This window comes from Nelusetta ayraudi, unplaced genomic scaffold (assembly GCF_046127955.1).
Source record: "Nelusetta ayraudi isolate G7.1 ecotype Tasmania unplaced genomic scaffold, CSIRO-AGI_Nayr_v1 ptg000042l, whole genome shotgun sequence".
In the NCBI taxonomy this organism is placed as follows: Eukaryota; Metazoa; Chordata; class Actinopteri; order Tetraodontiformes; family Monacanthidae; genus Nelusetta; species Nelusetta ayraudi.
The window spans coordinates 15,006,724-15,021,290 of NW_027466092.1; the positions used below are offsets into that span (position 1 = coordinate 15,006,724).

The 14,567-nt window shown below is 38.8% G+C and overlaps 1 protein-coding gene across 1 annotated transcript; it reads right to left on the minus strand.

Moving 5' to 3' along the window:
* Positions 1-496: 496 nt before the first annotated feature.
* LOC142893857 (zinc finger protein 518A) lies at positions 497-12,639 on the minus strand. Its single transcript, XM_076034805.1, has 3 exons — positions 12,265-12,639; positions 10,001-10,080; positions 497-7,184 (listed from the first exon to the last, which is right to left on the minus strand). The coding sequence occupies exons 2-3, from the start codon at positions 10,027-10,029 to the stop codon at positions 3,059-3,061; spliced, it is 4,155 nt and encodes a 1,384-aa protein (XP_075890920.1). The 5' UTR covers positions 10,030-10,080; positions 12,265-12,639; the 3' UTR covers positions 497-3,058.
* Positions 12,640-14,567: the final 1,928 nt, after the last annotated feature.

Here is a 14,567-nt window from a genome sequence, read left to right on the forward strand (position 1 = left end):
CATGAGACACCAAAGTGAATGATAACTGCACAACACAGATAAGAGTCTGTCATTCTGCTACCTGTACCATGAACATATATACAACTTGACATGCATACAAACATTTATAAACTTCGCTTATATAATGTGAATTGTTACTGGTAAAAAGTTAATATAATGTAATGCTAATGTAATCAATATGATAGTTTTCAAATAAATAACAAGATGTTACACTTTAAAATACTTTACCGTAATATTGAACACTGGATTTATATTTGAGACTCGCGCAACGGCCTTTATATACGTTGCGAAAGCTTAAAATGACTAACATTTTGTATTTTGCTGCCCTCATGTGGATCACTTCATAAGTGTAAAAAAAAAAAAAAAATCAAAGTCAATTAATGATGTTTTTTTTTTTTTAAATATATATTTTACAACCACACAAAAAAACCTTACATATCACTTGCATGTGTTTATATTTGTGTTAGTGATGCATGTAAACAAAGTAATACCACAGTTTTAATAGTTTATGTACATTTATTAGAGGAAAGTGCACCACTAAGTTCAACAAAACAATACAGTACACTTTGTCAACCTGCTACAGCACAGTCCAGGCACTTTGCAAGAGGAAAGATTCGGGAGTTCACTGTACAATAAGACTATTTAAAGAGAAAGCAACAATGTAGTTTGTGTAGTGGTGTATCAAGGACAACCAGGGAGTGGGAGGGTCCGGGGGTGAGGAGTCATACCAGGTTTGGATGATTGCTTTATTTAAATTTTAGACTTATGTCACTGATTTAATTTCTGATTTGGGTTTTGACTAATTGACTACCTGTTTGGGCAGCAGAGAGAAACTATGTTAAGTTGCAGTAGATGATTCAAACTTTAGTACAAAAGCCAATAGAATTAGTACCTGCAGTTACCTCATATTCTCTTCTATGTTTTTAAAAGTGTTAGATTGAGCCCTTGATATGACAAGCTTTATAATTACTGTATAGATGGTATAAAAGGTAATTCAGTTCATCTGAAAATTGGATTGTAGTCTACCTATACATTAGAAAAATACACTTTCTTGGTCTACCAGGGAGCTGTGAGTTTTTTTTTTTTTTGATGCAATGGTTTTAACGTTCCCAAACTGTTTGTCTACAAGTCAAAGTTAATGCACTATTTTCGTAACGACCCAATAATACAGCAACAACATATGCTCACAATTAAAGGAAGTGAGATGAATGGTTTTAACTGGTTGGTTAAAGTAGAGTGTAGCTATTACTCAATTCAATTTGGCAAAAAAAAAAAAAAAATGAACTTAATGTAAAAAAAAGAAAAGACCCAGTGGTAATGAATAATGAATGACCATTAAGAGATATACTGCTTACGCTGCACAATGGACGTTAAATGTTTTAGCTTGGTGTGAAATATCATTTTTCTTACATAATAAACTAAAAATATGTATGGTTTCTGTCACATATGCATTACAAAACATTAAACTGGGAAACGTAGTGGAATGAAAACATTTATGGACATGCTAAACAATATGAACTCAAAGGTGACAGCGAATGCAGAGCACAAACTAATAAGTTAGAGAAGAAAAAAACCCTCAAAATGCCTATTTAAAAACAAATATATGTTTGGAAGAGTAATCCAAACAATCTTTAAAAACAAAACAAAAAAAATCAGTAAAAAGTGTCCAGTCTGCATTATAGTCTGTGTGAGACTGCCCAACTGTGGATGCAAGTTGGAAGAAAAAAAAAACTGCTTATGCCTTTTGCTTAGCAATTATTTCATCTGTGATATTGATCATGTGCAATTAAGAATAACATTTAAAACAATGAATCCAATTAATTTTGAATGTGGCAGTAGTCACAATGGTTAAAACTTAGCTTGTTCTCCTACATCTTGAACAACCCAATCATCCCTGTTAGTTTGAATCAAATCTGCAGAAACCATTTTAGACATTATTTTAACATCAGCGTGTTCCATCAATGACTATAAAAAAAAACAACCAAAACAAGTTCAACCTGTTAGCAATTTGTGAATATTGATTGATGTGAATATTAAATTGTATGTATCTTACTTATTTTCTTTAAATTAGCTGCTAGAAATACAGGAAGATGAACCCAAAACATTACTTTTTAGGGAAAAAAAGTTTTGTTTCTATGAACATAACAGTTTCATTTTATGAAGAAAGATTTGTGTGACATAAAAATATTTCTCGCCCAATTTAAAAAAAAAACAAAAAAAACATTTCTGTATCTCAGATGATAAGATGGGGGAGCACAAACATTTCAGAGTGACAGAGAGCCATGACGACGCACTTCCCTGCTTGTTTTTTTTTTATTTATTATTAAAACCATCTCTCTGTATAACTTAAAAAAAAAAACAATAAAAAAAAATAAAATAACGGAAAACACAATCACCTCTACTCAGGATGAAAGCATGTTACAGGTTGACAAAATCCTGGCATGGAAGAGTGAACTTATCCAGACAGTATAGTAGTGGAAAACTTCCGATGGTAAAACACCGTACAAAAAGGGAAAATTTGGACCAATGTTACACAATGTCACTTGCATCACAAGTGCAAAAAAAATGAATTTGTCTATAGCTTTCAAATATAGCAAATACAATGTGCATGTCCTTGTGAGCAACAATAAAATATATATATATTTATATATATTAAAAAGTCCCTTAAAATAGGCCTATGCTTACTAACCTTTGAGAAAAAGACAAAAGGAAATGAGGTTGCCTGAGTAATTTAAACCAACTCCAAATACAACAGTTGCTGATGCCTTCCCCTTGCTTTTAGCTAGTTCTTTTATGACATTTCCTGATGACAGTGTACCATGTCCACAGTTCAGTCTGACCTGTGAGTGCATATCAAACAGATGCTGTACATTGCTTAACAAAATATGCACCTTTAAAACAAAAGAACTATGAACTAGTTAAGAATGTGTATTTACAGGAACAGGGTACTATCAAACACATAACGGTCATTAAAAAAATATACAGCTTCAACCATTTGCTCCACCTCAAACCATTTGAAAAGTTATATTTATAAAAAGAAAAACACTTCCAGACACTTTCAGAACAGTTCATTCCAGTCTCTTGTTGCCTCCATGAGGTGCCGCTGACCGTGACCAATCCAATCTTCTTGACTGTTAAAAAGTCGTCCACAAAACCAGCATTCAAAAACCACAGGGTCTCGTTTGCGGGCTGACAAATGTTTTACAACCTCAAACTTTTTTCTGCTCTTTTTCCGTAATTTCAGTTTCAAGCGGAAACGTTCTTGGACAGAACTCCGGACTGCCCGAGCAGTTGGACAATGGCTTTGAGGTGATGCACCTTTGGTCGAAGAAATGTTACCGTGAGCACCGATCTCAGACAGCGCTTCGAGTGTTTTCTGAGAAAGAGACACCTTGGTAACAGCACCTTTGTATCTGTTGACGACCTTCATGATGTTGGCCACCTCTGGAATATCAGCATCTGGATGATTGAGCACCACTACGGGTTGGTATCTACGGGGGCATCTGACCAGCTGAAGAGGGCTGAACGGTGCCAGTCTTAATGTCCTTTCAACATCTTTGGCCACAGGCTTCCAATAAACAACGGCCTCCTTTTCAGGGACGGCTTTATGTGAGAGTCTTCGAGCTTTATACATCGCTGTCGGAAGCTCGTCAAACAATTGTTTCCGGCGTCTTTTCCTTTGGCTTGGAGGCCGAATTGGCCTTGGTGCAAGAATAGGTTTCTCTGGTTCATTCGATTGCATGCTTACATTTGTCGGAGACGATGGAAATAAAGACTTCTTGACATCTTTTTGCGAACTATTTTGTATGGTAATTAATTTCTTTAAACCATTGGTGGAATTTGCATTAGTTTTGTTCGAGGAGACCAGAAAACACTGGGTCTGAGGTCTGGTGGCCAGAAACAACGGCTGACTGCTCGAAGTGGGTGTGCCACTTGTGAGACTTGTAAGGCCGCCAGTGGGGGAAACAATTTTGAATATAACCTTGTTTCCAGCACTCTCATTGTTCTGGTTACACTGAGTCCCTGTACTTCCATCCTGGTTATTCAAAAGTAGGCCCGATTTGGTTGGAGTAACATACCGGAGTAAGAATGCTTGACGGCCAGTCTGTGGATTGCTAGTTTTGTCAGTGGAACTCACTGGCATGGCTAGGACCGGCATTGAATTGGCTGGGAGGTTGCTACTTGCTACTCTGAGGCCAGGAGTGCTCGAGTTTTGAACAAGTGGAACGGACCTCTGTATCAAATAGCAAGTTGGTTGTGTCTTTGCCGTTTTGTCCGTGGGTGAATTATGTTGTGTGTTTGACAGGAGCAAGGGACCCTTTACTCCTGAATGGTTAATCACATAGTGATTAGATGCCGCGCCAATGCCTGGCTTAACAGTGGACAGAAGAGCAGTACCTCTTTCAGAAGCCACTGCTTTTGAGGAGGATGGACCCATTTGTCGGCTATTTGTAGCCAGATTTAAGCTAGCTGCGCTACCGGCTTTTTCCAAACCTGGTTTCATGTAAGATACGTTGATCTGAGGATTTACAGAATTTGTAATCAATCTGAAACCTGGTGTAGGCTTAACCTGTGTGGACAATCGACTCTCAGAAGTCCTCAGAAGCAAAGGCTGCTGACCTTCTGGGAGCTGAAGAATTTGTAGAGTTGTTTTTGTTTGTTTTAATGCATCTTTGCCTTTGCTTGGATTTATATCTTTTTCCTTGTGAAGTTGCTGCGTAATTATTTCATCAGAATGTTTTTCAACAAAACTACCAATAGAAGAAGGGCTACCAATTGTTTCTGGTTGTTTAGGCGTTATAGGAATGTTCTCCTCCTCAATTTTAATAATGTTGAAGTCATCAAACACAGACTCTAGATCTTCATCCTCAGTGGAAGGGATGTAAGCATCTACTTCCAAATCAGACATTTTCTTGAATTCCTGAGGACTTGTGTTTCCTGCCACCTCTTTTAGTTTTCCATTTATTTCAGAGTTAGGTTGCAGAAACCCCACAAATTTTAACTGTGACTCAAATCTAGTCTCATTGTTTGTTAAATTTCCACACATATTTTCTGAATTTAGAGGCGGTGTGGCTGAAGGACTAAATTGTTCTTTAAAATAATTGTGAAAAGAGAAAACTTCTTGACTTTGAGAGTTCTTAGTGCCAACGGCAAGTTCTTTGCAATTCCTAGTAGGGAACGATTTTAGTAGAGGGTTTGAACCTGAGGGAACTTTTTTAAAACTTTGCTCATTATTATGCTGAATTCCAGGTATTATATAAGGGTTGCTCTTTTCTGATGCACTCTGAGAAATTTGGTAACTCTTTTTAGTGTTATCGGTGGAGTTCGTTTGGATTTTATGTAGTTTGTCTCCCACTTTTTCAGCCACTAATTTGCAGTTTTCAATCAAGTGTTTGGAAAGTACCATTTCCTGAGCAACCTTTGAAACAGAGGACAAACCAGTGGCTTCGTCAGCACTCAATGTTGACATATCACTCATTTTCAAACCACTGTGGCTGGCTGCATCCGAGTGGTATTCCGGAGAAGAGTCCAAGTTACAATCAAGTTTTCCTCCGTCCAACCAGCTCGACTGATTTGGGTAAATTTGATTGCAAACATGGTCATTTTCAACAGTGGGGCACAATGTGTCCACACAATTTGAAGAGACACACACAAGTGGAGTAGTCTCTTTCCCATCGTCTATATGTGAGCTTGAATCAAGACTACAGACAGAGGTTTCTTCCTCCTCAATCTTTACTTTTACTGCCACAATATCCTCCTGATCTATTTGCATGCAGGATTCAGTCCTGGGGGAGGTACAAAAACTCGGTGGCATTAAGTTTCTGCTATTGGAACATTCCTCATGTTCAGTTGTACCTTTCCTTTTATCCAGCAGAGGACTAAGTTGTGCAAAGGGGCCCACACCTTCAGGTGAAGAGTGGTTCTGAATGGGTGAGTCATGCTTTGAAGATGGTATCACTTTGAGAACTAAATGTTTTTTGCCATCAACAGTCTTAAACCCCATGACTTTAGTGGTACAGTTTGGAGGGAGAGAAATTTTGTTTTTAACCATAAGAACAGTCAGACCATTAGGGTTGGTGTTGCCTCCAGCATCAGACGTTGCAGAGCCGTCACACTCTTGCAACATAACTGGAAGTGTTCGCTCTATGTTACAGACTTTGTTTAACATTTTGTCTGGTTTTGCGACAGACCCGTCGATTGCATAACAAATCTCATTTAAAGATATTTCTGGTTTGATTACCTTCCCGTTCTGGTTTGGAAAATCCCCAAACTGAAAGTTTAGTTTGGATATCTTCTGAGCCTCCTGTGATTCCACACTTGTTTTAAGCATCACATTTAAGCTCCCCGATGAATTCTCCGAAGTACTGCCGTCTTCCGTAGCCTTCCGCGCACTTCTTTTCTGAGTCTCTTTGTGCACAGCTGACAAATGTTTCTCGAGATATTCACTTGCTGTTGTTCCGTATCCACATATTTGACAACAAAACGGGAATGTACCAGAGTGTCCATTCATATGCTTTTGGAAATCCTCTTCATTAAAACTGATGTGTTTGCACTTTGAACATTTCCAAGGACTTTCATTGTGATGATGAATGTGCTGGACGAATGTACCTGCATCATAAGTTATGAATTCGCACCAGTCACAGGTAAACTGTCCATTTAGACTGTGATACATGATGTAATGTCTCGTGAGCAGAAGCAGGGAGTACTGCACACCATCGTTGCAGAGTTCACAGGTTACCAGAGTATTCCTATGCTCAATCCGATGACGTTGCAGAGCAGGGAATTCATTTGTGACAAAATTACACAGGTCACAAGGATATGTTGGCAGAGTTTCTCTGTGAGCCCCTTGGAAATGCTTGAGGAGATCATTAGGGCTGTAAGTTGTTTTGTCTTTGCATACTGAGCATTCAAAACTCAGAATATTGCCGGAGAAAACAGCCCCCTGCTGTATTTTACAGGGGCTCTTAATGAAAGAATTATTTTCTTTCCTTGTGGGGCTCCCAATTTCCTTAATGGTTGAATCATCAGCGTTACCGTAGAGTGGTCCATCTGTCACGTCTTTAAAATGCTTGTACACAAATTCCTTTACCTTTTGTCTTTCATCGTCTACTATTGATATGCTGTAATTTTTGGCAGGATTATGAGGTATGAGGTCTTCTTCCATATTTATAAAGTGGAGTTTTCTGTAAGAGAGAAAATCAGAGGATAAGTTCATTAATACAGATAAAATTAGGCATTCTATCCATGAATTTACACTTTAAAATGTATCCTACAATTACAAAAATATATATTAGAAGGGAAAAAAAGGAACTCCTCTACTAAAAAAAATAAAAGGCAAAGTGTCCATGTAACTATAAGGAGAGATGCTATTTGCACCTGGCTGTTCATAGCCTGCCTGGCGATGGACACCCAGTCTGAAACAGCTATTAATGCCATTTATACCCAGGACAACTGGAGTTGTCTTGCGTATGACGTCGCACAAGAGAGAATCTCCTTCATGCGCTGACAAAGGCGGTCAGTGCCTGAGTGGGCAAACACAACTAGTAAAACAGCAGTTCCTATCACCACAGACATGCTTAAAATGCAGGGCAATGTTAATGCAGTCAATGCAAGAGGCAGACATGGACAACAGATTAGGTGCATTACACACACTGTTAAATGTAGTTAAATGCAATCATTTTTTTTCATTGGTGCACAGCAGTTGCTGAGCACTGGAAGCCACGTACACAAAACATTCACAAACAAATCCGTACTGTGCGACTACGTCACAACTCATTTGAACATCATACGTGGCACGCTGCAATTCAATGTGAATGAGTGGGTTGTTGCCTCTTCTGCCTTAGCAGATAAGAATGTCAAGAAGAATGTCAAGGGCGTTGCTGTGTTGACTAAGGCGACACAGCGTATCTCCAATATCATATCACCCCGATGTCAACACACGCAGAACACGGAACACAGAGAACTGTTCCAATTGCAAATTATGTTGCCACACAACTCAGTTTGCGGCCAATGCAGGGGTCGTAGTGTGGTTGCTGTCCTTCTGAAGCCCCTGCTCCACTGGCCAAAAAAACCTCGTGAAGTCTGGCTACTAATCGGCATTTGGTGGCAGTGGAGCAGGCTCACCGAGCAGCGCTGAAGCGTGACAACGCGTCAAACAACCCGGGTAATAATCGGCTCCCATCGGCACTGCACCGATCGGCCTGGCGATGGAATTGGGACATCAAAGAGCTTACTAGAGTGATAACAACGGCTTCTTCATTACCAGCGTCTGCGTGCAATACCCTATAGAACCATTTAAACCATCTGTCAGTTTCTTCTCAGGGGCCATTTACACAGATGCGGGTTTCTCTGAAAACGCACAAATGTTTATTCGGATGGGCCCGCACAGACCGAAACCGCACTCTTTCTGGAAATGCTGATGTCACAGCTCTAAACCCCTCCCCCTTAACATGTCCCTTGCAAGGCTTTGTGTTCTAAAGCAACTCGAAGCAGAAGTTCAACTCTGTCGTTTGTCCACACCGTCTTTTCACACTGATTTTCTTCCTATTCTCAGTGGCGCTAATGTTAGCAAGCTACTGCTTCTTTAAACACAGCATGCCTCAGGTGTTCTTCTTCCTCTGCCTTCAGGGAATAAACATGCTGCGCCACACCTGTGTAAACGGGATTTTTTTTGAATACGGCTTTGCATTACCGTATTTTATTTTTATTTTTTGAGTGCGGTTTCAAAAAGATCGGACTCCGTGTAAACAGACCCTCAGGCTCTACTACAACATGCCAAACTGGATTGAAAACCGTGACTTCAAAGGGTGCTATGAACAAACCTCCACCACAACCACTGCTACCAAAACAACCAAAGCCTGACGCAAAAGTGAAAATGCAGAGTTTTTTCTGTGTTAATATTTATTTTATTCCAAATGAGTGTGCGGTACAATAGCATGGCACTGGACAGTACCTGCTATGTTTATTACAAGGTGCAGTCTATATGCAAAGTGCAACACAATTAGTAAAAATGACCATTAGAATTTCAACAGCAAAGAAAGAAATCCAACTCTGATGAATAAATTGGATGAGTCCGACTAAGATTAATGGTTAATCTCACATAGAGCACAGACTCCGCCTTCATTGCTATCAAATATAATACTCATAATGAAGATTTATTTTCTTTGTAATGTCTTGTGTTATGTATCAATTCTTTACACATTCTTTAATGTGTAAATTCTTGTGTCAGTCACCACTTTTGCACTTCAACTGTTTACTTATTTATATTCAAACACATTTTCCCAAGTTTTCTTTCAACGCAATATTAAAAGGCGGCAGCATGTGCGTCATCTTGTGATTGTAATCACACAGGCGTGTGAGACGCATGCTGGCCGCACTGTCCTGAGTGAAATTAAGACGCTCAGGCTACAAAGAGACACTACACCGTTCATTACTTTCCGAAGAAATATAGAGCTATAAATATTAGTGTGGACTATATTGTACTGTTAGTTTAAATGGGAAATGCGGACTTGGATGTTCAAAGATGCAACTTATATTTAATTCCATGCCACAATTTTTAAGCATGCTATTCTGATGCTGTAATTCTTATTAAAAGGTTTTGCAGAGTGGTTTAAATGTAAACAGTTTTAACAACAGAGGAAATTTGACCAAAGTCATATTCAGTATTCCAACGTGTGACCAACAATACTGCTCTGGCAACATTAGTATATTTGATATTCGGGATTTATTTCTGAGTGTAGTTTTTACCAAGCAAATTAACATAAAATAAAGTATAGATTGTCATCTCTTTTCATTAATTTTCCCCCACAGACTAAACTGCTGGTGTCATTGTTGCTCTGAGCTAAAACATCTGCTGAATTTCTGGAGCTCAAAGTAAAAATGTAAAATGTAAGATCGGAGTCACCTGTAGCAAAATTCTCAGAGCACAGCACATCAACACATCAATGACAGACTCCATTTTCAATTAACAGCTGAACTAATGAATAAAAAAACAACATACCTGCTTTTCTTGAAGTAAAGCTCAAGCATTAGTCCAAGACATTTCTGAAGGAGAGGAGCCAGAAGGTCTGCTCTTGTTGCCTGCAAGACATCACAGTCAGCAACAGTCAGAGTTCTTGCTTTCAAACTGTGTCATCAGATCAAATCAAAATAGAGGTTCATGTGAATTACAACAAAGAGACTTTTTAATAAGGTGCTTATTGGCACACATAAATCAAGCCAAATTTTACACACTGGTCCTTTAACATTGAAAAAAAGTGCCACACTTGATGTTCATCATCTCCCTTGTGAAACAGCATCTCCCATTCACTTTCAATTGAGCTGAGGTCCACCTGCTACAACTGAAATTGAGACCAACTCCAATTCCTAAACGTGATGGACACATTCAGTGCAGTACAGTACAGCACAGCAGTAAAAGCAGAAATCAACAGTTAAAAGGTCATTTCATTTTTGTGTCAACTTCCGCATCATCATGAGCAGAAACATAAATTAAATAAAAACTAAAAACACAATTAGACTTAGCAGCAGTTACTCAGCAGTTGCTGAGGCCAAATATAACAACACTGGAACACTCAACGAGATGTATCAATCAACCTCACAGCTCATCTACAAAATTTTCCAACAAACCTGTTTACTGTGGTTTGTAAACAGCTGTTTACTGGAATGTTCTAGTTTTTCACAATAGTAACTACCCTGACAGACCGGCACATTCCAACACACGACTCTTTGTAAAACTGTGTGTTTGTGGTGCCACATTTTAGATTATTTATTGGATTCAAAAAATCAAGAAACAATTTGGTGGCTCATTAACTGCACTATATATGCACATACTCCCTACTATATATTAAGTATATACGCAATCAGCATGATCGTGTACAACAAATATTCCCCAGAGCTGCTGTACGGAAAAAAACAAACATTCATAGCCCTACCTCTATGGATACTGACCAGAGCACTCCCTTCTGGCGTAAAACGACTTATTTATTGCTGAAAAAACTGAATGCATAATCCTCTTGTCTGATAATATCCATTTCCTCTACAAACAACTGTATCTTCTTCATCCTCCAAATAAATAAACTGAAATTCGGAACTGAACAAAACTGTCTATTCCCCATCACATCAGTTTAACTCCAGAAATGTGATTAACTGAAGTGAGCAACTCTTTGGAGAAGCCAAACGGACGGGCTTCCTTCAAACGTCTAGCTCACAAAAACTAACACTCAAGGAGGCAGCGCATCCTCACACATCACGCGCTCCGTGTACAATGGGAGTGAGGTAAAATATGACAACTCTTATCATATATTATATAATATCTGTATCTACAGATGCTGCAGTAACCTTAGCAGGGGCCCATGGGTTAGATAGGAGCTCCCTGTAAGTCTGCTGCTTGTCAAACCTGTGGAAGGAGGAAGCCATATTGGTTGAAAATGGCTGCCGCAGTTTGATGACTTGTCTGCACCAACAAGAGCTGCTTCATTCTGACTAGAGTAAATTCACACCAACACCAGGCTGAAAGTGACACAGCCTAACAGCATCATGAACACACCCTCAAGTGTGTTACTGGGGGAAAAAAATAACAACAATACACATCACTTTACTGAAACACAACAAACTTCACTGGGGAGGGGGAAAACTTGATTTAACATGACCAATTATGTTTTGTTTTGTTTTTTTAATAAAATAAAAAACAGATTTCACACAACTGACTTTAATAGCAAGTTGATGTACCTGCGCTACGGACAGGTATGAGGCTATGAGGCCCACGCCATCTCATTGGGACGCAAAGGAGCTAACAGGAGCTTTGAGATGAGAGGAAAAGTTGCATCGCCTCGCAACTGCAATTTCACTCAGACTCGTGCAACAACACGGACACCAGCGACCCACAACATGTTGCAACCAACGAGGCTCTCGGTGGCAACGCCGCAATTTGTCATTTTCACGTAATTAATTTGGACTTCCCCCCCCTCCACCTCGTGTGACTACTTGACAATACTCGCAAGTTTGGGAAACGCGAGGGAAGGCTGCATTTAGTGGGAGAATGTACGGCGGTGGACACACCGCAACAAAGGAGTGTGGACTTTAACTCCACGCTATCAATGGCACTGTGACAACGTACACTTCGTTATGGGAGAAATAAGCGAGTGACTTCGCCACATTGTTAGAGCCCGTGTAGTTTAATAATCGGGCTTTTTTCTTTAAAACCAAAATAAAGCCCCCACCCACGCGAAGGTGCCCAAAGTTGGGGAAAACACAAATGTTTCTTACTGTGAAGTCGACGGAAGTTCGGCCAACATGCCCTCAGTGTCCGGCATTGTACGACGAAGGTTACGATTTAGAGCACACACAGCAGAAACGCTCGCCTTCCTCCTCTCCTCTCTATGGAACCACAGCGACGGCGGCCATGACACTCTATCCGGGTACTTCGGTGCTCTTGATTCTCATGTAGGAGCAGGCAGCGGATGTATGTGAGAGTTGCATTTCAAACAGCGCGGAAGTGACAAGAAAGACGTTCACTAGAGAAAAACAGGCAGGAAAAATGAGTTCGCCTACATTGGAAGTGTGATATGTTAAAAGAAACCGCTGTGAGGACTTGGCAATGTTTAAGCGGAATCACAGTTACGTCATCGCAGTGTGTGTGTGCGTGTGTGTACATGTGTATGTGTGTGTGTGTGCGCGCGCGCGCTTGGCCCTACGAGGTAGAAGAAGAAGCCATCAGAAGCAATGGCGGATATACGCCATTTCCTCCCTAATGCGAAACATGTCTTTGTTTATTTCACGGTCGATTCTGATGGTTGTTTTACTTTGTTTGCTAGCGTGCGTTCTGGTCATCCCTGTGATAAATCCTCTTAGGACCTACCGTCCAGCCCCATCCCACCCCGACAGTACAATATAATGTCCTCAAATACAAGAGGACATTGTTAAGTAAAAGAGGGTGTGAAGCTCTTGCACTGTACCTCGCCCACAGTTGTTGCGTTCCTTTCACCCTATGTAATAAAGAATATAGTTATTATTATTATTATTATTATTATTATTATTATTATTATTATTATTATTATATAATTAAATAATGATTTAATCACCCCCCTAAAAGCACGCTGTACCAGCGCCCATCTGATTTTGATTTTTTTTTGTTAATGTGAAACCAAAGACATAATCACAGTGATCACAATATAAAGGCATCCATCTGTCAACTATGCATGCTGAACCGACTTAAATAAACTGTTAGCTGATGTTATGTATTTATATTTCTAATGGAAACTGAATCCAGTTAGAAGAAAATCTGAAAATCTCACTCTTAACTCGCTGTTCTAGTCTACTAGGCAAGGGTCATACAAGTAAGCGCATGCACATGTAGATGTATCTTGAATCAAGATACTTAATACAATATAAAAAAATGCATTTTGCTTGAAAAGACAAAATGTGTTGGTTTAATAGCTTTAATGAAACAAATAAGTTATGATTATTATTATTATAATTTTTTTTTTTATCTTCCTTTGCTCCACTTTCTTGCTCCACCCTACCTACAATCCTGTGGGTGATATGGGGTGATATAGTGGTTTTGAGAAGTCTTGAGCATGTCCTAACTGAATCATGGAGTGTGGTTACACCTCTCACTCTAGAATCAAAATCACCATCAATGCAGACCCTTATTTTCAGTAATTAAAACAATTCAAACAAAGGGATAGTATAACCTAAATTTTACTGCTATATGTAAGAACAGGGGACCTGAGATAATCACAGCCATAATTATGTTTGCGTTTTAAGAATTAGTGAATTAATGTTTATTTTTTTCATTGGATTATAAAAACCTTTACATTTACGTACGAAGGAAATCACTTGACACCTTCACAATACATATAACCTCTCTTTCTCTCCCTCTCCCTCTCTCTCTCTCTCTGTCACACCATTGACAATAGGGAGACACGGCAGGGGACCGAAGATCAAGGAAGGTCAAATGGGAAGACAATCATCACTTACTGTATTTATAATACATACTTTTGTACAAAATGTATTCTTGTATCATAATTGTTGTCTCAAATCCTTTTCATTGTTCATTTTTCATTACATTATTTTTAGATCTGTACAAAAAATATTTTGTCATTCTTTGTCAGTTGTTATAAAGATTAAAATCTCCTCTATTTATGGTAACGTGAAATGTTAAATGTAATGCTAAAGTCAATATTCTACAACCTTGAAAAAAATGTAATGCTTAGCTGTGATTTTTATGAAATGAGGAAAGATACTAATGGTTACACCTTGGCAAGAGAAGTCTTGAAACAGCCATGCAATCTCAATTATAAAAAAACAAATAAATAAATTGTAAAATGAAAATGTAATAAATAATAAAAATGAACATCTCATACCTTTGACAAACATAAAGCAAACTTTACCAGGGTCTCTCAAACATACTTGCTACATCTAAGCCAAACAATGACAATATTTCTGTGAATGCTCTCAGTCATTTTTTCTTCTTAGTCAGTTTTTTTCTAAAGATGTTTTGTCTCCCACAGTGAGATGCGAAACCATATGGTTCTTTGGAGTAAAAGTGAATAAAAATGATTTAATGA

Coding starts and splice junctions, on each gene's coding strand:
- LOC142893857 (XM_076034805.1), bottom strand. CDS start 10,029: ATGCTTGAGCTTTACTTCAAGAAAAGCAG. Junction 7,185..10,000: donor CTTTACTTCAAGAAAAGCAG/GTATGTTGTTTT, acceptor TCTCTCTTACAG/AAAACTCCACTTTATAAATA.